This window comes from Crassostrea angulata, chromosome 3 (genome assembly GCF_025612915.1).
Source record: "Crassostrea angulata isolate pt1a10 chromosome 3, ASM2561291v2, whole genome shotgun sequence".
In the NCBI taxonomy this organism is placed as follows: domain Eukaryota; kingdom Metazoa; phylum Mollusca; class Bivalvia; order Ostreida; family Ostreidae; genus Magallana; species Magallana angulata.
Window position 1 is genome coordinate 3,497,830 of NC_069113.1, and position 27,153 is coordinate 3,524,982.

The 27,153-nt window shown below is 33.4% G+C and overlaps 2 protein-coding genes across 6 annotated transcripts in view; both read left to right on the forward strand.

Annotated features, from left to right (window-relative positions):
* The first annotated feature begins 1 nt into the window (after position 1).
* LOC128178173 (ESF1 homolog) lies at positions 2-11,783 on the forward strand. 3 transcript variants are annotated; one of them, XM_052845213.1, is made up of 15 exons: positions 2-88; positions 436-996; positions 1,227-1,365; positions 1,813-1,911; positions 2,151-2,320; positions 2,626-2,761; positions 2,931-3,090; positions 4,387-4,498; positions 5,097-5,244; positions 5,537-5,701; positions 7,266-7,396; positions 7,686-7,818; positions 8,157-8,227; positions 8,804-8,935; positions 9,367-11,783. In XM_052845213.1, the coding sequence occupies exons 2-15, from the start codon at positions 442-444 to the stop codon at positions 9,676-9,678; spliced, it is 2,463 nt and encodes an 820-aa protein (XP_052701173.1). In that variant the 5' UTR covers positions 2-88; positions 436-441; the 3' UTR covers positions 9,679-11,783. The 3 variants fall into 3 exon arrangements, with proteins under 3 accessions (XP_052701173.1, XP_052701175.1, XP_052701174.1); XM_052845215.1 differs by having other exon boundaries at positions 1,227-1,353; XM_052845214.1 differs by having other exon boundaries at positions 78-98.
* Positions 11,784-18,270: 6,487 nt separating this feature from the next.
* Positions 18,271-27,153, forward strand: part of LOC128176056 (hypoxia-inducible factor 1-alpha-like) — a 28,582-nt gene continuing 19,699 nt past the window's right edge. The window contains exons 1-2 of one of the 3 annotated variants that reach the window (XM_052842092.1): positions 18,271-18,428; positions 26,703-26,902. In XM_052842092.1, the coding sequence (XP_052698052.1) occupies positions 18,406-18,428; positions 26,703-26,902 (223 nt within the window). In that variant the 5' untranslated portion in view covers positions 18,271-18,405. Of the gene's footprint in view, positions 18,429-23,172; positions 23,321-26,702; positions 26,903-27,153 lie in introns of those variants that run through there. The other 2 variants (XM_052842090.1, XM_052842091.1) reach the window with 2 other exon arrangements.

Genomic DNA, 27,153 nt, shown 5'->3' on the forward strand with positions numbered 1-27,153 from the left:
GGGACGAGTTACTTGAAATTGTCAAAAACGTGTTGGGTTGAAAATATTGTCAATAACTCTGAATTAAAGGCCAAAAAATTATTAATTGGTAAGCCAAGGTAGTTAGTATTTCCTTAAGTCTACGATGATTATATGTATTTAATTTTGATGTGAAAAGTCCACAATTTTCATTGAATGACGATGATATTTCATCAGTACATGTATACTGTTCACACACTGGTTAAATCATATATCGAAAAATTCTACCCCTACTATATATAAATACACAAGGGTGTATTTATATATAGTAGGGGTAGAATTTTTTGATATATGACTTATTAAGCGACTGATTGATAAAAATTCAGGTGCCTGTGGTTAGAGCTTGAAATCCCCGTAAGTAAATTTGCCAAATTATGTTTATTGTCATTGTTTTAAAACTGCACATTTATTCCTTAGTTGACCATGGACGGAGTGGGTAAAGATTCTCGCTTCTCCCACATCACTAAAGATCCAAGGTTTCGACGGATGCCAAAACATGAGAAAAAAGTTAAAATTGACAAGCGCTTTAAAGACATGTTTACAGACAAGCGCTTTAAACTGAAGTATTCTGTGGATAAGAGAGGTAAACCTATGAACGTCACAACAAACGAAAATCTGAAGCAATATTATGAACTCTCAGATAGCAGTGATATTGAGGAAGAAGGGAGTGACAATGAAGAGGAAGCAAAGTCATCAAAAATCTCGCAGAACGTTAAAAAATCAAGCTCAAAAACTGACACTGAAAGGAAAGGTTCCAAATTTGTTTCACCCAATGAAGAAAATAGTGAAACTGTTGGAAAAAAGAAGTCTAAAAAGAACAAGAAAACAAAGACACAGATAGAAACCATAAAACCTGTAGGAAATAGTGATTCAGATGAAGACGAGGAGGTGATAGAAAGAAAGATGACCAAAGCAGGGAAAGTCTCAATATCAAAGGAAGCTCAGGGCAAAGCAACACAGAGGAAAAATAAAATGAAGGTAGGCCTGGAATAAATGAGACAAATTACTTGAGATCATATCCAATATGAATTGAATACATTGGCTCTATTGTTATTTATTGCTTTACCTACTCTCTCTAAAATGTAATTCAGTTGTTTCATTTTATACCACTGAATACTATGAGACCCTTTTATCTTTGTTGGAATTTATACTTTTTCTAAAAGGTTTGTTTAAAGTATGAAACGAACACATCATTGTTTTTTTTTTAGGGTAAAATATCTGTTGATCAGTCAGACACTGATGAAGAAGATGAAGATGAGAACAGCAGTGAAGAGAAAGATGAAGAAGAGAATAGCAATGAAGAGGAAGATGAGGAGGAAGAGGAAGATTCAGACAGTAATGACTCTGGTGTGCTTATCAATCTGAGACTTAGACTTCTCAAAAAGAAACAAAATAATTGGGCCAAACAAAATTATTCTTTTAATAAAAATTTTAATATTTGAAGCACTAACATATTATGGAAATACTCTGAATGTTGAAGTGAGTCAGACGCCCTAATCACTGTAAACTTTCATGTATACAGTATATGTATCATGTGAGCATCTCAATTTTTTATTAGCCCATCAAAATTGAAATATCAGGATTTATTTGTACATGAAGTACTTAAGAAATTTAGATGAACTATGATTTTTGGCCAAAACTGTCATTTAGTAAGGAAAATTCATTTATGTTTATATCTTTATATAGAGCTTTTCTTGGCAACAACCATCCTTACCGATCAATACACTTATTTAAGGTATACTTTAGATAAAAAATGGTTTTGCTTTTGTACAAGGACTAACTTTGTATTTTCAGGTCTCGGAGAGGGTCCTGACCTGGCCCGAGGAGAGGGCAATGTGGAGACCTCCTCATCCTCCGAGGACGAGGACAGTGAAGAGGAGGCGGGAGAGGAAGGTATGAATCGGCAAACTACCGTAAACAAAAGAGGCTTATCTCTGGCTGCACAGTTAAGATAAGTTTTTCAAAGAATTCCTTAATCTGAAACTAAGTTGTTTATATGAATTGTTACTGTAAAATACAGGAATGTGTTACGTTATTTGACAGAGGAGCTGGACAATGTTAGGGGAGGGGGCTTTGAAACTTATTAATTTGTTTATCATCTATAGGTAATGTATGTGCATTTTATTTGACAGAAGAGCTTGAACATGACTGGGGAGAGCTGGACAAGGATGTCCCCGCTGCTGAGGATTTGGGGCGCCGCCTGGCAGTGTGTAACATGGACTGGGACCGCATCAAAGCCCAGGATATCTTTGTCACGCTGAACTCATTTGTTCCAACAGGGGGAAGCATCCAATCTGTTAAGGTAAGATAATCACCAGCACCTGTGTCTTATATATTTTGTAATCCTACTTACTATAATAGAAATCTTTTTATCAGTAATCATAATTCAAGCATTACTTGGCCACTTAATTTCTCACCTACATATTCTGATACTGGTATATGTTTTCTCCTTCATTACTTTAAAGTAAGCAATGTTGAAAAAATGTATGTTAAATGTTGTTTCTAAAGTTGTCTAACATTTACATATGTAGTTTTGAAATCATAAAATGTCTTTAAGTATGGTTTCTTTTGTGGAATGTTATTTAGTGATTGTCTTTCCATCGGTAGGTGTTCCCTTCAGAGTTTGGACTCCAGAGGATGAAAGAGGAGGCTCTATCTGGGCCCACAGAGCTTGTCCAGATCAAGCTAGAAAAGGGGGCAGAGGAGGGGGAGGGGGAAGAGGAGGAATATGAAGAGGCCCAAGGTCAGCCATCTTATGTCATTTAAAGCTCTCTGAATGTCACTGCTCATGGAATTTAATATCATAATGAAGTATCTCTGAATGATACTGGAGATTTATCACATTATACAAACTGAGGGTTGGCCCATAGTTAAATGTTCCAGGATTTTTAGTGTGCTATATATTCCATCAGGTACTCGCTATCACAGAGAGAAGTTAAGGCAGTACCAGCTGAACAGACTGAAATATTTCTATGCTGTCGTGGAAACAGACTCCATAGAGACGGCGAGCAAGATTTATGAGGAGTGTGATGGCATGGAGTACGAGTCCAGCTCAACAAAACTCGATCTCAGGTAGCCCTAATGCTTTTAAAACTCTGTAGTTACTCAATTTATTCAGGTCAACAACAAAGACAAAACAAAACTGAGATGTACCGTATTTTTTGAAAATTAGGTCGATCCTGTTAATTGGTCGAAGGAGCTTGTTTTTAGCAAAAAAAATTTTAAAAAGTATAAATAGGTTGACTTCGAAGAATTGGTCGAAAAATTACTGCTAGTTCGAATGAATAAATGGTTTAAACCAATAACATTATTATATAGTAACCTTTAATCTTATTTCACAAACAAAAGGGAAATAAAATGCATTTCTTAAAAACATCGTAAGAAAATGTCTGAAATAGCATCAAAATTTTCAAACCAATTTATTCAGTACGGCTGGATTAATTTAAGATCGATTTTTATTACTTCCCTGCCATGTGTACAAACCGGTATTAACCGGGGGATAGTAACCTAGCCTGGAGGCATGACTACGGTAGCACATGCAACCCTGTGTCTCTGTGTGACTTTTTACTGTGTATATACACACGAGTCAGCCTCTGATCTTATCGAAGCCTGCGGGCATGAGTAGCACATGCCAAGAGTTTAACTGTGTATAAACAAAGTAGGCGCTACCCAGACTGATTTCAGAGACACCTGGCTTAGATTTCATCGAAAGTTTTATTTTGAATACACAGAAAAAAACTTGTACAAGTATTCTATTATAAAAACAAATCGGTCTTTTTTATTTCTGCCTGGTGATATTTTCCCCCCTTAATTACCCTTTGTACGGTTCTCATTTTACTTTTACCATGCGAAATGGATTTCCTGTTTATCGTAAGCACACGATCAAAATGCATGACAGCTACATTGTAATAATGATCGAAAGATGATTCAGTCAGCCTTCTAAGTAAGAAATTTAAGAAGAAATAAATTTATTCACATTTAATTTGTTTATATGATAAATTACTACAGTATATTGATTAAAATCCATACTATTTTTACACAGAAATTCAAGCAGTATTATAGTAAACACTCATGATTTTATTGGAGGTTTGCATAAATTTTTGCAAAATTTCATATCAAATTAAAAAAAAAAAACATAAATAGGGCAAAGCGATGAATAGGGCAAGGTCCATGTGCCAGGAAAAAAAAGTATCAACCTAGTTTCCGAAAAATACGGTAGTTATGGGGTCTTATAAAATCTTGCAGAATGTACAGCACTGAATGACATACTGATGTTTTAACTCCTGGATCTTTGTCAGATTAGAACCTTTGTACTATAATTTGTAACCTTACCTACATTACATAAAGGGTGTATTTGTTTGTTTTAAGGTTTATTCCTGATGATATGGAGTTCACAGAGGAGCCCCGGTCAGTGTGCCTGGAGATGCCAGCAGCCTACGACCCCACACTGTTTGTGTCCTCTGCCTTGGCTCAGTCAAAGGTCAGTCCTAAAGGTTAAAGTTCATAAACTAAAAGTTTATATGTATCACTGAACTTAAAAATTATTCGGTTATATGTAGTTAGGTATATTAGTAGTGAATACTGAATTGAGTATAGTCCACTTATGCATTTTCCGTAGGTGGTAATGTTAACATTAGGGTTCATATCTCCGGCCCTAATTTTCATTCAGCAATGATTCATTCATTCTTGAATAAATTCTCTTGAATAAAAGCTCATCAACTTTTCTCTCTCCTGTTAAAATTTTGTGGTGTGAAGTTAGATTCCTCTTCCGGCAGGTGCATCTGTTTTGAAAAACTCTGAAAATGAAAGTAAAAGTAGGGAATTTCACAGTTTTGGAAAGGGTGAACAACAAGCAATTTTAATTCTTTCCTTCAAATGGTAATTTAATTTTGACACTTGCTTTTATGTGTCAAGCATTCTGATTTAAAATGTTCCAATTAATGTCTATACACGCTGCAAGTATAAGAACTATTTTGCTTAAAGGCACTACTTTGTTGTCCTACCGATTCTAAGAAAAGTTAAAGGGATATACCCAATTAAAACATTTATGTAATCAAAAATCCCTTTTGAATAAACAGGTTAATTTAACTTGGGATGAAACAGACCAGGACCGAATCAAAGTGACCATGAGAAACCCGTCTCAAAGTGGAAAGAAGACAGATGATGTCAACGAAGAGGACTTCAAGGCATTCCTTGCATCTAGCTCTGAGGAAGAGGCAGACGATGGTACTGTTACCAACTTCTTCCTCACAGATTGTAGTGATTTACTGATAGATATGGAAAGGGAATCTTTGTAACACTTAGTAGTTTAATATCTTAATGTCATCACTAACTTAAACATTTGTGTCTGAAATGGATAAAAAAAATTTTTATCGGTACATGATTATGAAACATAAAATTTAATTTGCACTTGACCCAGGAAATCTATTTTTTGACCACCATGAAAGAAATCCTATTACATGTGTATAAAGGTGCTGCATTGTTTACCCAACTTAATTAATGAAATTATGTATTACAGATGATGGCAAGCCATTAGTTGGTGAAGACAACAATGAAGATGATGACGAAGATGACAATGAAGAGAACCAGATTCAGAAATACCGCAGTCTGCTTCAGTCATTGGATGATGACAAAACTAGAAAGAAGAAGAAAGAGGTGGAAATGGAAGTGACTTGGGAACCCGGTGAGTAGAGCTTCTTAAACTCATGTTGATGAAGCTGAACATGGTAGTTTTTGTGACCTTTTGCTTGTATACTGACATACCATAATGTGTCGTGTATAATACGCACTCGTGTATAATATGCACCCCCAAAGTTGACCAAAAATGGCGAAAAAACAGCAGGACCTATGTATAACACGCACCCAAAAAATGGTGAAATCAATGGCTGCCATTTCCACCCAAAATATCCATGTTTCATGAAAATTTTATAATCCATGTGCAATTTCTTTAATTTTGTGATCGGAACATAGCACAGACATTGAAAATCGACGGCCGCCATTTTCCCAAATAACTATTGATGTTTAATGATGATTTTATAACCCAAGCGTAATTACTGTAATTTTGTGATCGGAACATGGCCCAAGCGATCTTAGAGTCAAAGTTCTTACAATTTTACTTAAAAAGGACGACATGATTTACATGGGCGGTATCAAAAATCATTTGACACTTCGTAAAGAGTTTCTTACACAACTTCAGAGAAGTTGAAGATCATCATACGTAGAGAAGAACGACAAACGAGCTTCGTGCTTTAAAGTAATAATGTTTGCAGATATAAACCAAAACAACATCAAAAGAAATTATTAAATTGATTAATTATAGTCAAACCCTTTTGATTGTTGTTGAAATAAACATTGTGAAGAAACGTATGTATGTCGTATATCGTCATTATCAAGTCGTACAAATGATCGATGTATTTTTAGCAGTGTCTATGTAAAGCAATAACATTTAACTGCATAACTGGACACAAAGTAATTAAGTTTAACAAGCATTCTAAGAGGATTACATAAGCAATACACGAAAACAATGCACTGTTCTGCAGAATATCGAACCCGAACATTAAAAAATTGGAATATAAAAAATTTATTTTCTCGAAAATATGTCAACCAGACGCTACAAAAGTGTAAACTTGATCTGTAGTTTGACATTTTGAAGCTGTTCAGCAAATTTCATATTATTCCTTAAACGCATGAAGAAAAAAAGTGTGGAAAACTGAAGTGGGATAGACGGACGGACTGACGGAAGCAGAGGAAAGCTATAGTCCCCTCCGGTGAAATCCGGTAGGGGACTAATAAATCAGAATACATGTAATTGCTTATCTACATGCACTTGAAAACACCCTGTGAATTATGACACGAGACAGGTGCATGCTTCTGACACCGGAAATTGTTAAACAAACATTGACCACGCGCCAAGTCAACAGTAATGGCAAATACACAGGAGATATCTTAACTCTTTTGATGCAATAAATAGTGTTAAGAGAGGATAAATATTTCAATACATGGAAAAAAAACCCTAAGAATAAGGTATTTTTTATGCAGTAAATTTACTATGTATACACTCATACAACTTGCATAACGCGCTATATATCAGCAGTCACTACTCCCGTGGTATCAAGAATCCCGGCTTGAAAAAATGGGGTAAAATTTTTGTCCTATGTACAACACACACACCCCACTTTTGATCAAATTTTGACTGAAAAAAGTGAGCGTTATACACGCGACATTACCGTAGTTTATCTTTTTGACAGGGTTAAAAGAAACTACTGAAAAAATACTGAAAAAGAAGGAAAAAACTAAGGACCAAACACCATGGCAACAGTACCTGATGAAGAAGAAGGAGAAACGACAGAAGAAGAAAGAGGAGAGGATGAACAAGAAGGTAGCCACACTTTTAACAGTCAAACTCTATTAATTCAATTAAAGCCCGGCTAATGTAGAAAAATAGAAGAAAGTATGCCACGTTGATTTGTCTAAAGCTTTTCATCTCTAAAATCAATTAGCTTGTCAATTTTTTCTTTGTCTTTTTTCCCCTGTCCTCGAGAAGGAAATAAGTATTATTTTAGATTAAATATATCTTGATGTTAAGATCTGAGGCATATGTTTTTATTGTTAAAGAAGTAAAAAGTACATGTATATTGTTGAATGTATATTTGTGTGTGTGTGTGTAGGTGACCAGTGATCAGGCCCCTGAGGAAGAGCCCGCCGCATTCAGTGACGATGAGTTGCCTATCGACACGGCTGATGATCCATTCTTCAAACAAAATCTGGACAGTGACGAAGAGACGGAGAAGAAACCCAAAGGTGGGGAAATGTTTTTTATTTACATTTTACTCCATTTTGTGTAATGTTTTAATCATTCACTAGATGTTTGTCACTAGTGTAAACTGGGAAGTGCTAGTCAGCTTTAAAAATACTGTATTTAATGTTACATACAGATATTGTGTTTTATTAGTTAGTTAAAGACTGAAAGCATTGGTATGTTGCATACAACAAGTACCGGTATTGTGCTTTATTGCTTAGTTTAAGACTTTTAAAAGGAATTAATAAACATAGTAGTTGCTAATGAAAATATCTATTTAGTTGATTAAAGTTGGGTGTACTTTAAACATGGCCATCACCAATATTACCAATATTTACAGAGTCTAAAAAATCCAAGAAGAAAGAGAAGAAGAAGAAAAAGGATCAAAAACCCATCAACAAGGAGGCAGAGGTAATGGTATTTGGTGATCAGTCACTTGAACTATGAATATTTACTGTAGTTTCATCAATATTCGTTGAATACCAATTTTCGTGGATTTCATTGTTTAGTTGATGTTCATCGAAGTGCAATTTCTATTAACATTTGGTATTGATAGGGTCATTGGCCACGAATTTACCTATCATTGAAACAGTGAAATTCACTTCATCCACGAAAATTGATACCCTTGAATATTAATGAAACCACAGTAGTGATTTTCTGGGGGAGACAATGCTACATGTCTTAATCTTCCAATAAGAACCATTAGATAAACAATGTGAATTATGTAAATCAACCTGAATTAAAATCTGTAATGTGTTTGCAGTGTTATCTCTGTACCGTCTTCATTTGTACCATCCATATTTTTCTGTACCATTTGTACCATTATCATCTGTAGGTTTCAGTACCACTTTACCACTGTATTCTGTTCACCTAAATTTTTCTATACATGTTCTATTTTCACCAGAATTTCATGTACTGTAATTTGTCTGTACCCTTTTAAATCTGTTTTGATTCACTGAGAACGGAATGATCTATTGACTGTTGCAGGGTGAGCTAGAGCTCCTGATGATGGAGGAGGAAGCAGACGACAGAAAACATTTCAATCTCAAGGCAATCCTGAAAGAGTCCACCAAAAAGAAGAAGCCATCTCAGGACTCAAAAGGAGGGGACGACTTTCAGGTACCATAGTCCTCCTATTACTTGTACAGTGTTGTTATAGGTTGAATTGTAAATGAATCGTAGTAGTCTTTCTCAAATATCAGGTTACTTTTCATGGTGAGTACATATACAGGTACATGTCCAGTATGAGTTTGTTTTTTTCTGGAGATTTAAAACCTTACATGGTAAAGAAATTTTGTTTACCCATGCATTAAACTTTGGTTTTATATATTGAAAAAAAATTACCAGTCCCCTGAAAATAGAATAGAAGAAATCTGCTAAATGTTGATTTTTTTCTGAATCGTTAAAATTAAAATTTCCATTAACAAAAACTATAAGCATTGAAATAATTGGTATTCTTTGATCTGTTGATTATGTGATAGTAGATATCTGCCAGAATGACATAATATTTTGTCTGATGTTGCCTAAATTTGTTTAAATGTTTATTTCAGATCGATGTGAAGGATGACCGCTTTGGTGCCATTTATGATTCTTATCATTACAACATAGATCCTTCAGCACCCGAATATAAAAAAACCAAATCCATGGAAGCCATTATTGAAGAGAAGCTACATCGGAGGAAATCAGGAAAAACAGCAAAGGCAGGGGGTGCTAGTGGTCAGAAACGAAAGGCAGAAATGGACAAATATAGTGCTGGACAATCAGCAAAATTCAGCAAGTCAGATTCAGAGAGCATTTCATCTCTCATCAATTCTGTCAAGTCTAAAACACAAACTTTTCACAGCACCAAAAAGAAGAAATGATACTCGTTTTTCAGTTTGGATACCGGTTGTTTTATCTGTGTTTTGAAACATGGAAGCTTTGATGTAAAGATGATTATCATAATCTCTGTATATCTGATCACATTATTTGTGTGTGAAGAAATATCAGAATTTTTTTTGTATTTGTTCATTAACAGACTTCAATTCCTATCATTTGTCGTCTTCAAAAACAAATCCAGTCTTTATTCTGTTCATGACACAACAAAGTGCTGGGTCATTCAACCGCAAGACTCCTGTTAATCAAAGCCAGATGTTTATTTTTATAAATCTCCACTTGCATGATTAAGTACCAGGCATGGGGTAATCGTAATCGAGTAATCGTAATCGATTGTAATGATTACTCTTTTTCAAGTAATCGACAGTAATCTGTAATCGAAGATATTTTCGATTACTTGTAATCGTAATTTAATAGATTACAGCTAAAAAGGTCAGTGTAATTATAATTACTTTTTCGATTACTTTGGATTACTCTTTACATAAAAATATTGTGAAGCACTTATTGTATGAAAAAATACTCTTCAAGTGTTTATAATACAATTCATTGAATAAAATTGTTTATATTAATTTTTATAATTTTCCACTTTCACTTAAAATATAAATATTCGTTGACATGTCATTGACTACATAATCAGATAATCAGTAATCAGTTTACTCTGTGTTTCACACTTCTTTGCAGAATTTTTTAACATAGTGTGGCTCTGAAAAACCACTAAGCTACTGACAATTATCAGAGAGAGAGAGAGAGAGAGAGAGAGAGAGAGAGTTATATTTTGTGTCTATTTTGCCAGAGAAAGATACAAAAGGGTGTGTAATTGTCAGTAAGTGTGTTTGTTCTTGTCAGGTAAGGAATCCAGAAAGCAGTTAATGAGGTGTGACCTCCCTAATCATGTTTAGATAACAATTGAAATAGCCCCAACAAGGATCTATTTTAAAAATCAAAACAATTACAAGCTCCAAACACAATTCATTCAAATCATGAAGCAAGGCTGCATAAAAGTTCTTTACATATTTCCGATGATATTTTTAAAAATTATAAAATTTCAATAAAATTGAATTCTCGTATTACCAATAAAAACCAAATAATTATGATGGCTAAAGGTGCAAGGTCAAGATTTCATCTAAACTCGTTTACTCCCAAGAAAAAAAAACTTGTTTGTATGACAGAGCTTTATATAATTGCTTATAATTTGACATTTGAATAGGCAGTAGAAATTATAAAATGTTATTTTATGAAGATTGAAATATGAAGTCTCAAATTTTCATATCATTCATAATAAAAATACCCCCTTAACTCTAAAATCTAATTAACTTGAATAGCTTTTATATGATATGTACCATGCACATTTTAATGAAATTTTTCTAAAGTATTCGATTAATGATCGATTACATGTTATAAAGTAATCGATTACAATCGATTACTAGACAAAAATAAGTGTAATCGATTACACAAAATTCCCTTAAGTAATCGATTACATTTTTGAGTAATCGTGCCCATGCCTGTTAAGTACAAGATATTCATGTATATTTTCATGGATTGTAGTTTTACTGCTTAGGTATTTAGTTTCACAATTATCACAAGCAACTACCCAAATCTTTATTACTTTGAGTATTACAATAATATGGGATGAAAAAGTGGGTATGCGAGAAGTGTGAGAGTGATTATTATATACAGTAAAACTCGGTTATAGCGATGTACTAGGGACCAATGGAATTACTTCGTTTTATCCGTAATTCGTTATATCCGTATAATGAGTTCGTAATAATATCTATAGCGAATTCACTATATACATGTTTTCTTTCACCAGACTATATTTTTTGCTAATTAAGGATTAAAATAAATATTCATTACTTTGTTACCTTTAATATTGAAAAAATTATATGAAGATAAATTCATTAAAAATATTTCGATAAATGGTAGTTCAAACTTTTTTAAAATGTAAAGAAATTCATTATAAAGGTGTTAAATTTCATTATTATTCATCATATCCGAAAATTTGCTATATCCGTGTTCGTACTAAACAAGTTTTACTGTACTGTATACAGTACAACCCTTGTTCACAATACAAGATATTAAAGATTTAAATGATGCATTGTAAAAAGCAATCTTTCACAATTCATAAAGATATGTAAAGGCTTTTGGAGGTTCTGAAAAAGCTAAAAGGAAATTGACTTGATGCATTTATCACAAGGGTAAGAAAGACCCTGACCCAAACAGCTTTACAAATTAAAAAAAATAGTACTGGTGTAAATGTACTTTTAAAGAGATTTTTTTTTACTTTGATCAAATTTCATTTTAGAAAAATGTTGGTTCCCCCCAAGTGTAGATTCATTGCTCAAAACATGGTTCTCGTATTATGATGGGGCCATACTGGGGATCGCAATTCTTTGTCATGTAAACAAGGCTCGTGCCCTGTTTATGTTTACATAGGTTCAATATACCAGAAAAAATATGTTTCAAGATGATTTGTCTATATCCTTATTCATTTTAAGCATAAATAAACAATTCCTAAGGATTAACACATTCATTTTAGGTCTAAAACTGGAATTTTCACTTTAACGTTCAAAATGTAAACAAAAGCTTTGTTTATATGGCGAGGAATTGTAAGCTCTGTAACTCGCTTATAACTCAACAAATGGCATTTAAATTTTGGTTGCCTCTTTAAAATGCCTTACTGACGCATTTTAAACATTAAAATCGAAAAAATATTTTTTGACCAAAATCGTGACCATGCCCCTTTAAGAGTTGTTAATTATAGTTTCACAAATCGTGAAACTACATTTATCAGACAAATTCACAAAAATGAGCTCAACATAGTTTCACTATGTTTACTATAGTTTACGGATCGAAAACTATAGTTAACGACGTTAATCTATATTTCACGTCTGTAAACTATAGTTAACGCGATAGTCTATGTTTCACATCTGTAAACTATAGTTAAAACTGAAAACAATCATTTGCGATTGTTAAACATAGTTTATCTGATAAATATAGTTTCACAATTCTGAAACTATGATTAACAACTCAAAACTATAGTTCACGAATGCAAATTGTATTATTTAGACATTAAGGCGCCTAATTCACAAAAATGTGATAAACATAGTTCTACGTTTGTAAAGCATGGTATAAATGACAGTTAACTATAGTTTAGAACCGAAAACTATAATTAACGATTGTAAAACATAGTTTATATGATAAATATAGTTTCACAATCGTGAAACTATATTTATCAACTCTAAACTAAAGTTTACGAATGTAAGCTATAGTTTACAGATGTGAATCTATATTTATTAGCAAAATCTATTATTAACGTGTTTTTTTTAAGACAGAAAAAACATAGATTTGCAATCTTAAACTATAGTTTACAGATGTGAAATATAGATTAACGTCGGTAACTATAGTTTAGGATCCGTAAACTATAGTTTACAGATGTGAAATATAGATTAACGTCGGTAACTATAGTTTAGGATCCGTAAACTATAGTTAACAGCCGATAAACCTAGCTTATCGACTGTGAAACTATGTTTTGCTAATTTATGTGAATTTGGCGTGCTTTAGATTTGTAAACCGTAGTTTACTGATCATAAAACCCTATTTATCAGATAAACTATGTTTAACAGTCGCAAATGATTGTTTTCAGTGTTAACTATAGTTTACAGATGTGAAACATAGATTATCGCGTTAACTATAGTTTACAGATGTGAAATATAGATTAACGTCGGTAACTATAATTTACGATCCGTAAAACTATAGTTAACAGTCGATAAACCTAGTTTATCGACTGTGAAACTATGTTTAGCTCATTTTTGTGAATTTGGCGTGCCATATAAAATGGCCCATAACTCAACTTGATAATGAAACTCTATGGCTGTAAGAAATAACACCGATGTTTGCGTAAAACTGGAAGAAATAGCTAGCGCTGATCTGTTATTGCTTATTTCTAGAGTCAATAAATGTCACGTTCTAAAACTAACGTATTCGGTTAATCTCTAATTTGCTATGAAGTCCAATTCTACCAAAGCCAGGTAAGCTTTTCTGGAAATTTAATTTTTTGTTTAATTAATATATCTTAAAATTTTATTTTATTATATAACATGTATTTCAATTTTGCAAAAGCAAAAATTTTGAATTATAATGGCCAATATAAATATTTTGACAAACACGAAGAAAAAACATCAATTGCCCTTTATTATGCAGTGGCAATCTCTTAACCTAATAACCTCGGTCTTAGGTTAACAAATGGCTGGTACTCTAACCACTGAGCCATTTCAGTATAACAACAAAGTGTTTCATTTATATATAAATGCTATATACGGATTTGGCCATGAGTTTACTATTATTTCACTAAAACAGGGGATAGGTGACAAGAACTGAATCTGTTTTGACCGCCCTTGGAAGCTCTCTATACCCACAAGAATTGAGTGCAAAGGCGGACACCGCCTTGGTTGTGCAGGAAATGTTGATATACATGTATACAAAAAGCTCTTAATTAACTAATCAAAGAGCAAAGCAGTGCAAGCTTGATACAAAACTTTATATTCCAATTTTTATTTTCACAAAATATAGCTATCATAGCATTATACATAAAATTGTGATAAAATTAACTAAAACACATCATATCTCAATGATATCAGAAATAGGAAAAAGCTGTCTCTCACATAAATGCCTGTATTATCTTATTCAGTTTAACATTTTAACGAGATAACATTCTGTTATGGTAAGTTATAATTGATTTAATTGGTATATTATTATTTGAACAATAAATGCTTTCTTTTGGTGATTCAAGCGGGATATGAAGGTGGCGACATTGCAGAAAAAATACATAACCCACGTTAGCTGAAATAGCGTTAGCTGGGTTTTCTGCAATGATCGCTACACTCATATTAACCCACATGAATCATCTTTTTATCGCAGCAAACATTTTTCTTAAATTAAATTTAAATATTTAAAAATTGAATAAAGATTGAACTCAACCTCCCCTTCGGCCCACACTTTTCAGGGAGGATGTAAAGAAATGGAAGGGAAAAGGAAAGAAATTGATATTGAAAATTGAAGTTTAATTTATAGTAACCCCCCCCCCCCCCCCACCACCACCACTACACGTACACGGATTAGGATTTTCAGGATTTTTGAGAAGTTGTAAATTTCCTTCTTTTTTTTTCTCCTTGTCAAATTTTTTTGGATCAGTCTGCTCCCCCCCCCCCCTTTTGAAAAAACGATGCTACGTGCCTGAAAATTATAGTAAAAAGTAAGTTAAATTAACAAAATTACTGTTAATGTACATCAGTACGTTAGAGAAAGGAACTAGCCAAATCGTCTCTTATGGAAATTTGGGTCTGACATCATCATGATTTTTTCGTGCAGTCTGTGATTTTTCTTAGGTCGCTATAGCTAGATTTCGATGAACGAAGGGTGTAGATTTCAGTCTTGTCAATTTCCTGTCAGTTTCAGTCGCTGTGGATTTCGACCAGTCGATAAACGAGACATATTGATTCCAGTCCTGTCAGTTTCTATAGAGCTATGAATTAACAATAAGTTCCCGTAAGAAATAGAAGAATCATACTCGGCAAAGTAAATCTAACAAGATGGTTACAAGTAAAGCGATTTATAATTAGCATGTTACAACGTTAATCATTCCTTTATACACTCATGACTGTTTTTACATTTACCGAGTATGATTCCCTCTATTTGTAGTAGTTACCCCATATAATATTGTTGGTTATATTCTGAAAACTTATCTGTTTTTTTAAAGATCAAGTGATTCATCGTTTGTCGTCAATCGGTTGGATTACATCATAACATCAGATAAAGCATAGAGCTACTTTTGTGTTTGAAGCTATTGAATTATTAGAAATATGTTTACTGTTGAAATCAATTAACCTAATGTTGCCGGAACATTCGTGCATTTTCAAAATTTGTTTAATATATAGGCCTATACATGTTTGCAAATATATTCATGTATATATTCCATAAAACAACCTTTTAATTACGTTGCGTGTTTAGAAGAAAATTACTTCATACCAACATATATTAGCCTTTGAGTCAATAAAAATGCTGACGGGGAGAAGTCGGGCTGCCCCTCCCTTAATTTGCATTTAAAAAAACCTTTTGGGGATGTTCTGCCCCCTCCCTTAATTTGCATTTAAAAAAACTGTTGGGGTGTTCTGCCCCCTCTCTTTAATTTTTAATCGACTTTGCGCTGCCCCCCCCCCCCCCCCCCCTCTCCCCGGCTTACAATCATCAGTGCGTTGTGTAAACGTGACTGACTGTAAACACGAGAGGTTTGACTCGTGGAAACTTCTTCAACTTCCGCATGTCGCTCCGCTCCTTCGCCGTAAACGTGACTTAAAATTCGGTAATTGCGTTGTTACATTTTAGGTCCATCTGTAATGGAAAACTAAAAAGTATTTTAATATTTTCTTACTATTAAGCTTGTTAACAAAAAAGCAGAAGTATACTAGTATATATTTTACCCCGTCACCATAATTGAACTTTAACCTCTGATCACCAGCTCTGTGTAAGGTCATGTGCAGTAGACCGAGTCTGTTACTCTGTGGAGTGATAGCGGGATCTATGACGCAATAGCAAATCTAGAATTATCCATGGTACATAAAGCAAAAAATTTAAATTCAACAGGGAAAATTTACGCTATGTAATTACTGCTCATTGAATATTCTAAACAGTAAAAACTGGAAAATTATTATTTTACAAAGAATCTTGTTTAAATGTCTATGATATCTTTTATGATAAATGGTGATAAAAATGTAAGCCTTATACCAGCCTTACAACTGTTTAAAATTGGAAGTACATATGAATATATAATATTATCAATAAAATGTTTGAATTACTGAACAAACGTGTTTGTATTTATAATCAGTTCTATTTGAATTTGGTCAATGCAAAAATACACCTAAATTAGGAGAATCTACCACAATCTCTGATACATGTAAATCATTTAAACAGAAAAAAAAATATGTAAATATATAACATAAATGGATTATCCAGCAGGCATTACCTATGTAAGCCTTCTCCATAAAAAAAACAAGGTACACATAATTATTACATGTTATCTAAATCAATGCAGCTTTTGATTTCGTGCTTATCTAATAAATGGATTTATTAGATATCGTTTAGCGGGATTAAGTTGAAATATGAAATTGGCAAAAAAAAAAAAATTATTTTTAGATTAGAACTGAAATTATATAAATTATCTTTAAAACTTTCTCATCTCTAGTCCTATACTTTTTCTTGGTAACTTAAAAATATTTCGAAAAGATATGTTTAAAGTATACCGTCTAAAACACACATGTACACATAAGTATACTAATCCCATCTAATTTTCATATTTTGATGAAATGATGGCAAATTTTACTGTACATGTAATATCAAAAAATTAAATTTTGCAGTTAAATAAAACGTATGTTTATGTATTTTACTTCCTTTTTTCGTTGTTATGTATTACAGAAATATGTGGTTGTTTTTCTAAAAAAAAAAGATAAATAAAAAAAAAACAAAACAATGAAAAAGAAGAAAAAAAACCCCAAACAAACCGAAAACAAGAGGTTCATGGGCCACGTCGCTCACCTGAGGAACAATAGCCATAATAAAATCAGCTTTATGGAATCATGTACAAAATATCTGGAAACTGTAGTAAAACGATCCTGTATAAGAACATTTTCTTCAGAGTTCTCAAGAGATTTTAAACAGCTTTTCATATAAATATAGACCTGGATCAAACTTTGAACCCCCTTGTGTGGCCCAAGAATAATCATTGTCTAAAATAATTGTCTAAAAAATCTGAGAATCAACAAATGTCAATTAATATAATTAAATTTCAAATTCATTTCATATGTAAAGATTTGACCCCCTCTCCACCCCATTGTGACCTCGTCCTACCCCCGGGGGTCATGATTTGAACAAAATAAAATCTTCACTACATGAGGATGCTACCACACACTGAGTAACAGCGAACTTGTACATGTTTTTTTTTAAAGAAAATTTTAAAAGATTTTTCTCTCTATATCCCTCCCCCCTTTGTTGCCCTACTTGTTCCCCCCCCCCCCCCCAAAAAAAAAAAACAAATAAATAAATAAAACGAAAAAAAACCGGTTTTTAAAAAATTTATTCTTCATTATCTCCTCTTGAAAGGGAGCGTGACCCTTTATTTTAACAAAGTTGAATACCATTCACTCAATAATGTCTGGGCCAAACCTGACCCAATAATGTGTCAGGCTTGGTTAAATTGGCCCAGTGGTTTAGGTGATGAGTTAACAAACGGTCAGACAGACAGACGGAACGATACACAGACGGGCGTAGGAAAAAGGATTTCAGAAAGCTTTTAGAATAAAGCTAGATCATATGAGGTAAAAAGAAAAATTCCTCTCCGCAACTGAAAGTGAGAAAAAAAAATCTAAAGGAAAAAAAACCTTTATTTTTCATCATCATCATCATCATCATCATCATCACCTTTGAACGTGAATAAAATAAAATCTTTTATTTTATTTTTATCGCTCCAAATTATTCTTTTGACGCTTTCTTAAAGGTGAAGGTCATAAGATCTTTGGCCATTCAGAAAACTGAAAACACGAGTTACGGCGCTTGTGCTATATCCGGTTACAAATTCACAGGAAGTGGAAGAAAAAGTTACTGGAAAATATTTATCTGACATTTTCTTAAAATTTTCAACTAACGGAGAGGTTTATTTTGTTCAGATGAGCTCTAATACAAAAAGAAGGTAATTTTCACTTTTCTTTTGGTTCTTTATTTCCTCTTTTTGAAGATTAGATGGAGATGAATCAAAAAAATGGCGAATGTTATTTACATCAGATCTACCATGTGTCAAAATTTTTATTGATAAGGATATGATTACTGAGTAAAGTTTTTGTATGATGAAGATGAAAACTTTGAATATGTGTGAAGATATCTAAATGCAACAATGTCTTCTTGGGTAGAGTTGTTTGTGTATCATAGTAACATTTAGATAAGATCAGAAGATGACGACCCAAGTCATAGTAAAGTCAGACTCAGATGATCCCAGAAACGGGTAGATATTGTATCTCCATGGTATAAATCGCAGTTTGTGTTATATTTTGACTGATAATGGTGTTAAATGAACATTCTCAACTAACCCCAATACATGTGCCTGCATCTTGTGTCTTTTTTTGTACATCATAACATGTTCATCTGATGTAAAGTCAGGCAACCATGAAGCCTTTTATGAGATCTGCCTCTGTTTAATATACATATGGGCTTCTAGGATGCTTTTTTTGTTGTTGTTTTTTTTGGAGGGATAATTTTAATTCTTGAAGAAATAAATGATAAATAGCAAGTAATTAACAAGAGGAAATAGACCTTAATGGGTTAATTTTCTTCATAAATTTTAAAGTTTAACTATCCAGAATAAATATAACACCCACCATTAACTAATGAGTGTTAATATGACATTCATTTTCTTCAAAATCATTTTCTCAGCCAGTGGCTTTGAAATCAGGTCTATTCTACTTTTAGAATCTCAAATGTCACATATATGTTTGTCATCCCAAGATATAGAGCACTCAAATACAAAAGAAATGAAAAGGAAGTGAGACTAGTACTTTACCTTTTCCTAATATTTTGCCAAAGTATAATTGACGTGCTTGTTGTTTAAATTAAATTATGAATAAAATGATGGCATCTTAATCTGACATGCCATTTCTTTTTTTTTTACCAGAGGCCACCATTGACAGGGGTGATATATTTGTTTATGTTGAAAAGTTATGAAGGTCAAAATATCTGGGGTATGTTTTAAAAAAGAACTTATAACAAAGCCAAACATTTTCTCCTGGAATGAATTCTAACGTAAACCATTGATAAGAAACACTTCATTTAGAACTATATTGATTTTTAAAGTTTCGTTTTTTTTTACTGAAAGTAAATTGAAATTTAATTAATTTGGTTAAAGTTGTTATTATTTTGGTGAATTATGCCCAGGCCTCTTTGTTGATGTTGTAGTAACAGCAAAATCTGTTAGAAAATGAATCTCTATTGATAAGAGAACAATTTGGGCTTTATACCTTTATTTTAAAGGTTTCTTTCTGAAAGATAAAAGTTCTCAATCTTTCAATTGATCAATTTGTTTAACTTTTTCATTATTGATTTCTGAGATGCATTTATATGCAGACACCAATTAATGACTTGAAAGCTTCTAACGATGGCAACATTCTGTGAATATCTCCTTTATCTTTCCACCTGTGCGTCATCCTCTGTGATTGAGCGAGACTTGGGCTGAACTTCAGTGTATTTTGTCAGTAATGGTTGGCTTTTTCTCCTTAATGGGTCTTAAACACGAGGTATACCAGAGTGCGTAATTAAGGAAAATCTCAGCAAATTTATGTACACCACAAAGACCTAATTCAGAAGTTTTGGATTTTGTTGATAAAGGAATAGTTAGTGTTCTTTGTGTGATTGAGAGAAGCTCAATGTGACCCAACAACAGTTGTATTTGAGGCATGTGCCAAAGATACCAAGACTGCCCATTCATAATTAAAATAAAATCCCTTATTTAGTTGTTTTCAATTTGATCATAAGTGTATTCTAGTGTATTCTAGTATTAAATTGAATATATCAGTTATGTATCTTAGTCTGAAGGACTTCAACTTGGTGTTGCTGTGTACAGTTTAACTGAGTGTGTCTGATTGTGGAGGAAGTTAGAAAGTCTGGTCAGAGCCAACAAAGTCTGTATTGTTATGTAGTTACATCACAGATAATTATCAAATTGCAGTTTTAGCCATTTTAATCCTGATGCAAGGCCTGACTGGGAAGTGTAGATAGACGGGGGCCATGTTAGATCAAAACACAACTCTCCTCACATCGCACAAGTAGCCTAATTGTTGACATGTTGAGCTAGATTCTTACATAGAGGTACTACATGCCAAATGCTTCAGACAGAATTAGCAAATAAGTCAAAGACTAGATTAATTAATGTGCTACCTATTTAGATAAATGTGTTATAACATTTAGAAATATGTTGTAAATAACAAAATTAATAAATGATATTGACACATGCTTGGAAAATCTCTGTCCCCCCCCCCCCCTCCCCCCAAAGTTGATTTGGTCCACCTTTTCTGTTTTTTTTTTTAATAATGCTGACTTCCAGTGGCTGATAGTTGTTTGAAGTTTTACTGCTAGATCGGGATTCAACAAATTTTCAGAGAGTATAAGTCAATGATAGGTTTTTTCGCTAGATGAATTGTTACAACTTGCAGACATTCCTTGATGTGAGCAGACATTCCTTGATGTGATCAGACGCTGGATACAGACCTAGACAGAACCTCTCCTCAGCACACCTCTGTCCCTATCACACCACTGAATCAGTGTAATCATGCAGCCAATCACAGGGCTAGGGCCAATGGGAAAGTGGTTCACCTAATATAATTGTCCCTTTTAGGAGTAAAAATACTCCATTGTACTTTGTAAATGAGGGCATCTACTTAATTTATTTCTGGCATCCTCAAGAAAAATAGCCTTTTTGTAGATCAGTGGTGTAAACATCTATTGTCGTCTCCAAGGGATATATTTAAATTCATACGTCAAAAGTTTTAAAATAAATCCAGCCTTAATTTATTGTTTTTCACATTTTGATGACATTTTATGCATGACTGAATCACGGTCAAGAATGTTGTTTATTGCACATTGAAGTGCATATGTGTTTGTTTATGCGATGTTGGGGAAGTGGCTTATTTATGATGTTATAGATTTGTTTTCCATCTGTTTGAGATACGGCCTTGAAAATCTGTACAGTGTGCATGCATGTAAACACAATAGACTTGAATGAAAATGGTCACAGTCAGTGATCATGGACTACGAAATACAATCAGTACCTGTCTCAAATAGAAGCTTAAACACAAAACAAAACAGCGACCATGTGAGACTGGGCCAAAAAATCTCCCACGCCAGACAAAGGGGGGATTGGGGTGCACAAAAAACCCCCAAGGCTGGCAGCAGACATATCTGCTGATTTAGAGCTTGTTTTGGGTAATTAGCTCTCATAAAGTTTGATATCGATGATAGATAAAATTACAGTTGTCTTATTTTAGGGATATTCATGTTTGTGTGGATTTCTTCAAAGTACGATAGGTGACAGACAGTTCAAAGAACTATCCGTGGGCAAAATCAGTTTTAAATATCTACCTTGCTTGTGTTAATTTCAGAACTTGAAAATAAATAATAAATATTGTGTTCAATTAGAATCAAGAAAATATGTTGTGAAGCCATGCAAGGCTGATGTTATTATACATATTGTATGCTCATTGATTATAAAAACAGTTAGTCATTGATTTGTACTGATACTGTAAACTTTTAAAGCCTACTAATTTGTTTTACTACAGTCCAGTAATATATACTGATTTATTATCATCAATTGTTCTGTTATAGTCCAGTAAAATGTACATATACAGTGATAAACAATGTCCTCTGATGGTTCAGTAATAAATACTGATATATAAATAATGCCCACTTAGAATTCGCTGATATGTACCAGGGTACAGATACACTAATTTGTATTAGTATGCAGTCATAACTCGTGATCATTTGGTAACTAAGCTTTGTGATTTGATATTGGGCATTCTCATTTCCTTAGTTTTATTGAGATGTTTTAAAAGTTCATTTTCAAACTTGATGCTCTTTTCATAATTTTCTAGACCTATAAACCAAGAAGTTCTGGTTTTGTAGGACGAATGGAAAAATGTTGGCTTTATACTTTCCAGGCTATGATTTATAGAGAGGCAATCAGCCATGCACAGATTTGTGCCAGCATTGATGTGAATTAAGAATAATAGCTATGCACAATCCACGCTCCGTTATAGAGAATAATACATGCACAGTCAATGCATTGATTTTAGTTTAGAAAGTATCAGCCATGCATAGTCCATGTACTGATTTTGTTTTGAGAGAATCAACCATGCACAGTGAAAGAATTCCATGCAGGTAGCCATGATCATGCACAGTTCATGCACTGATGTGTTGAGACAGCCTTGCACAGTTCCTGCTCAGAAAGTAAATGCAAAACATGAATTTAGAGAAGAGTTCATGGGAGAAAAGGAAAGGCTAATTGTCGATAAAGAAAATATCTCCCAAAAGATAGCTACTTCAGTGGCCTCTGGGAACTGGTAGTTTTTGAGTAGTTGGAAAAGGCTTCCACTCCCTCCCCAAACAAAGCTAGATCCACCACATGCCTAGAACACCCCAGAGTGTACGACATGCTGTTGAGTAAAATACCTGTATCAATACCACAATATACTATTCATGTTGTTCAAGTCATCCCATCCCATGGAGGAAGATGAAATCATGAAACTACAAAGGCACCGGTTCCTATTAGGTTTGGGTATTTCCAAACAATCTTAAACACTAAGGCACTAAATATGCCCCATTTGTGTGTGGTATGAGCAGGTTGTATTAGCACCCATTAATTAGTGTATATTGAAGATCGAAGCACTGATAGCCAATGCCATTCTCCGTCTGTGAAGTCAGCTGATCAGTTGAGTGGAGGGTGTAAATTACTTCATATGTATAAAGTCTCTCTCAGAACCGACTGCAGTAGAAACTTAACTTCTTTGTTTTTGGGGACATAACAACTATTATGCCGTATAAGTGAGTACTGAAACACATTCTTTATAAAAAAAATTTAGGAAAATGGACAACTTTTAAAAAGACATTATGGGTTTTTTTTATCCTCAAAGATATTTCTGTATTAATTAATAAGTTTCATTAAAAAACTTTGTTAAATAACCATACTTTATTATTTTGTCAAAGATGTTTATGTTTACGTCAATATTTTTATTAAATTAAAGATTAAGGACAGATCTAGTATTTTACCAGTAAGTCCTTTCATATTTCTGCTGGGTAAAGGCATACAGAATTAGATGATTTAAATTGCAGCTTTTCAGAATCCATTTAGAATTGATTTTAGTAAGGGTAATCTTTTGACCATAATTTGGACGGGTTACATTAAGACAAGTGATGTAAGTTGTTACAATTCATTTTGATGCTCAAATTTCACTATTTATTACAAAGTACTAATCAAGACAGTTTTTATTTCACATGAAAAGAGAATCTTCTGTAATAGGATTTTAGTATGGTAAATAATAACAGTATTCACGATGTGTTTAATTTGAAAAACGGTAAATCTCAACTTGGTGAAAATCATTGTGTAAATTTCTCAATCTACAGTATTTTAAACTTCATCTTTATTGATGAATGACCGGTTGAGAACTGAAATGCTGAAATCAATTTCCATAGTTCAGAGGTCATTTAATTCATACTGGCTTGTGATGATAAATAGTTTCATTGTTGATATTTATCACATGCATATGATATTTGAGTTACAGTAATTAGAAGCATACTAATATACCAATTTTTTATTTAGTAATGATATATTTCATCTTTTATGGATTTGTTGTTATTATGATCTTATTAAATTAAATGGTTTATCTGTTTTGATTTTTTAACATTGTGAGCATCATTTTTTAAAATGAATTCCTTTGTCGATATTTTTTTGATTAATTAGAACTATTTCAAATTAAATTTTTCTTACAACTTTGAATACGAAAAATGCCCCTACCTACTAACCCATAGTTTAAACACCTAATTTGGAGAGGTGGACAAACAACTTATCGAAAGAAGTCCTTTTTTTGTAGTCTTTGAAATGTGAAAGATGAAATTATTTCAACAGATTTTGTTAAATTCATAAAACATAAAAAAAATTCCACCACCTACAATATGAATTTGATATCACCAAATGAGGGTGTATGTACAAAGATAGAAGTTTATTTTATTTTTGAACAGAGTATATATAGTTTTAATTGACCAAATCTTGTTACTTTGTACTAATTAGAAAATTCTCAAAACCCTTGTCATATGACTTTAATGCACTGCTAAAAAAATTTCTTTTAAATGACTCTCATATTTAAGTGGAAATTCAGATTTCCCCAATTTTTTGAAATTGATATAACCTTCAGCTTCAATGTATTGTTGTCTCTGAAGAAATGGGCTTCAAAGCTTGTCCAAAACCTTAGTCATAATGCACACCTAAGTAGAAAACTGTCTTTGGTAGAACATGTTTTTATTCCTCTCTTGATTTCACCATACACTCTTTTTTATGGTGAGAAGGGTTGTGAAAAGCATTGGATGGTGGGATAAAGTTATGTGTATGAATTTAGTAAAATGGGCTGAAATATTTAAGAAACATTTCTTTGTCTTTTCAAAGATTAGCAGCTCACAAACTTGTAAAAAACATCATTTAATTGTCTTGGTCCCACACAATGTTTGCAATATCTAGCTTCTTTCTTTAGTTATATAAGATATTATTTATATAAGATATTATTTCCATTAAAGCTCAATTTCTCTGAATGTCATATTTCCTTGTAATAGGTTAAAACTTGACTTGTTTTGATGTTAAGATAGAGATGTCATTAATTAGCACTAAGACTTATTAGCTAAAGGTGCTAATTAGTTTCCATGGGCTCCATTACAGTTTGTATGTCGACCTGATACAAACATTTGATTTCATAAAATAAATGGCAGCCAAGAAAATTCTAGAAGGCAAAAACTTTATACTGAAGCTTAAAAAAATTATTTCCTTGTAAAATCTTTATATCAAAATGTTAGACATGTATGGGTATATGATACCAATGATATATTAAGTACCAATACACATATTGCCTTTACTAAGAATGCAGTTGATAAAATAAGGAGGAAAAAGATGGAAAAACGTACTTGATTCAAAATACAATTTATCCTCAGAATTACAGTGCTGTGACTATTTAAATAGTTTTCGCAGTACTCTGTGTAATACACTTGATTTAGTTCTAATTTAATCTCAATTCTTTGCTCAATTCCGGCATCAGAGTGCATGGCGATTATATTTCGCCCATTTCCTCCTGCACTCACAGTGACGTTTAGATTTTACATCTCTTTCTTACATGATGTGATTAAAAGAATGTATTTTTATGAAAACAAAAACTGAAACTGAAAGATTCTTCACTGGGTGGCTCCTTTGTTGCCATGGTAAAGGATAAAACAAGGTTGAAAGCATGACTGCTTGGTGATCCGAGACCTGTAGAATCAGTGTTAGAGAGGGAAAGAGATAAAGCCAGAACAACCAGTTAAACGGGGATTCCATTACATAAGTAAATGACCTCTTTATTTGATGTGGTTTTGTATTGTCTGGGTTTGTGCTGCTATGATGAAGGGCTGCCTGCCTTTCAGGCTTCTGTTTGTCCTCAATATCTGTCGGCGAGGTCAGCTGTTAATAGAGCCGGGGTCAAGAGTCAAGATCCGGTCCCTAACCACAACAGCTTTAAACAGTCCCAAGTTCTGGCCTTAATGGGAATCTCTGCTATTTTGATATCCACTTTATTTAGAAGTGTGTTCATTTATTGTTACACTGGTTTAGAGTAGAATGAGTCAAATAGGAATCCATGGACAAAAGTGTTAACCAGCTCAAAATATTGAGCTCACAGGCCTACATGTATCATTTCACATCAGTTTTCATGAAATATCAGTGGTCTGAAGACAGAGGCCAGTAACTTTTGAGGTCAGGTCAGTGAAAATAAAAAATCAGGAAGTCTGATGGACTTGTAGATATTTTCACTTAATTCTACATATATAAGTGAGAAAGTGTGGTTTTTTACGCAACACGTTATATGATATGTGTGACATGAGCTAGAAAAGATGTTGGGGCCAGTAAATTTGTTTGGGGACCAGTGCCTTTAGAGAACACTAGTCCAGCTGGCCAGTCGTTTTCGTAAAGACTGTCACACATTTTGTTTTATATTCTTTGATCGGTCTGTTTTTTTTTGCACATTTCATATCATTGTTTTTCATTTCAAAAAAATTATCTGGAAATTAGGCTTTTGATTAAGATGAAAAGTGATCATGGTGATAACTAGAGGTTTTGAGGGGGAAGCATTTTTCAATCCGTGTTTTTGCAGAAAAAATGATAGCTACAGATATTTTAAAAATATATTTAAAGGAATTCGGAGAAGAGGAAGGAGAAGTCGCGTGATGCGGCCCGCTGTCGTCGTGGGCGAGAGACGGAGATTTTCTCGGAGCTGGCGGAGCAGATCCCTCAATACAGCGGCAGTAATGGTCAGCTGGACAAGGCATCCATCATGAGGCTGGCCATCAGTTACCTGAAGATAAGTCAGATCATGGAAACCCAGCGTAACAACAGTAAGTCCCTGATTGGTCACATCGTCAACACTGGTCAGACCCCAAAACATGCAGGTAGCATAAAACCTTCAGACTTGTGCAGTTCTGTAAACAGTAAATATTCACAAATGTATGGTGTACTAATAACTGTAAACCTACTTATACTGTAAAAAGGTTGTAATGGCAAATCTCCATGAACTGTAGATTAACAATTGAATTAATGGCAAACCCCCACATACTGTAAATTAACAATGGCAATAGCAAACCCCCAC

Coding starts and splice junctions, on each gene's coding strand:
- LOC128178173 (XM_052845213.1), top strand. CDS start 442: ATGGACGGAGTGGGTAAAGATTCTCGCTTCTCCCACATCACTAAAGAT. Junction 1,912..2,150: donor AGAGGAGGCGGGAGAGGAAG/GTATGAATCGGC, acceptor TTTATTTGACAG/AAGAGCTTGAACATGACTGG. Junction 8,228..8,803: donor CCATCAACAAGGAGGCAGAG/GTAATGGTATTT, acceptor TGACTGTTGCAG/GGTGAGCTAGAGCTCCTGAT.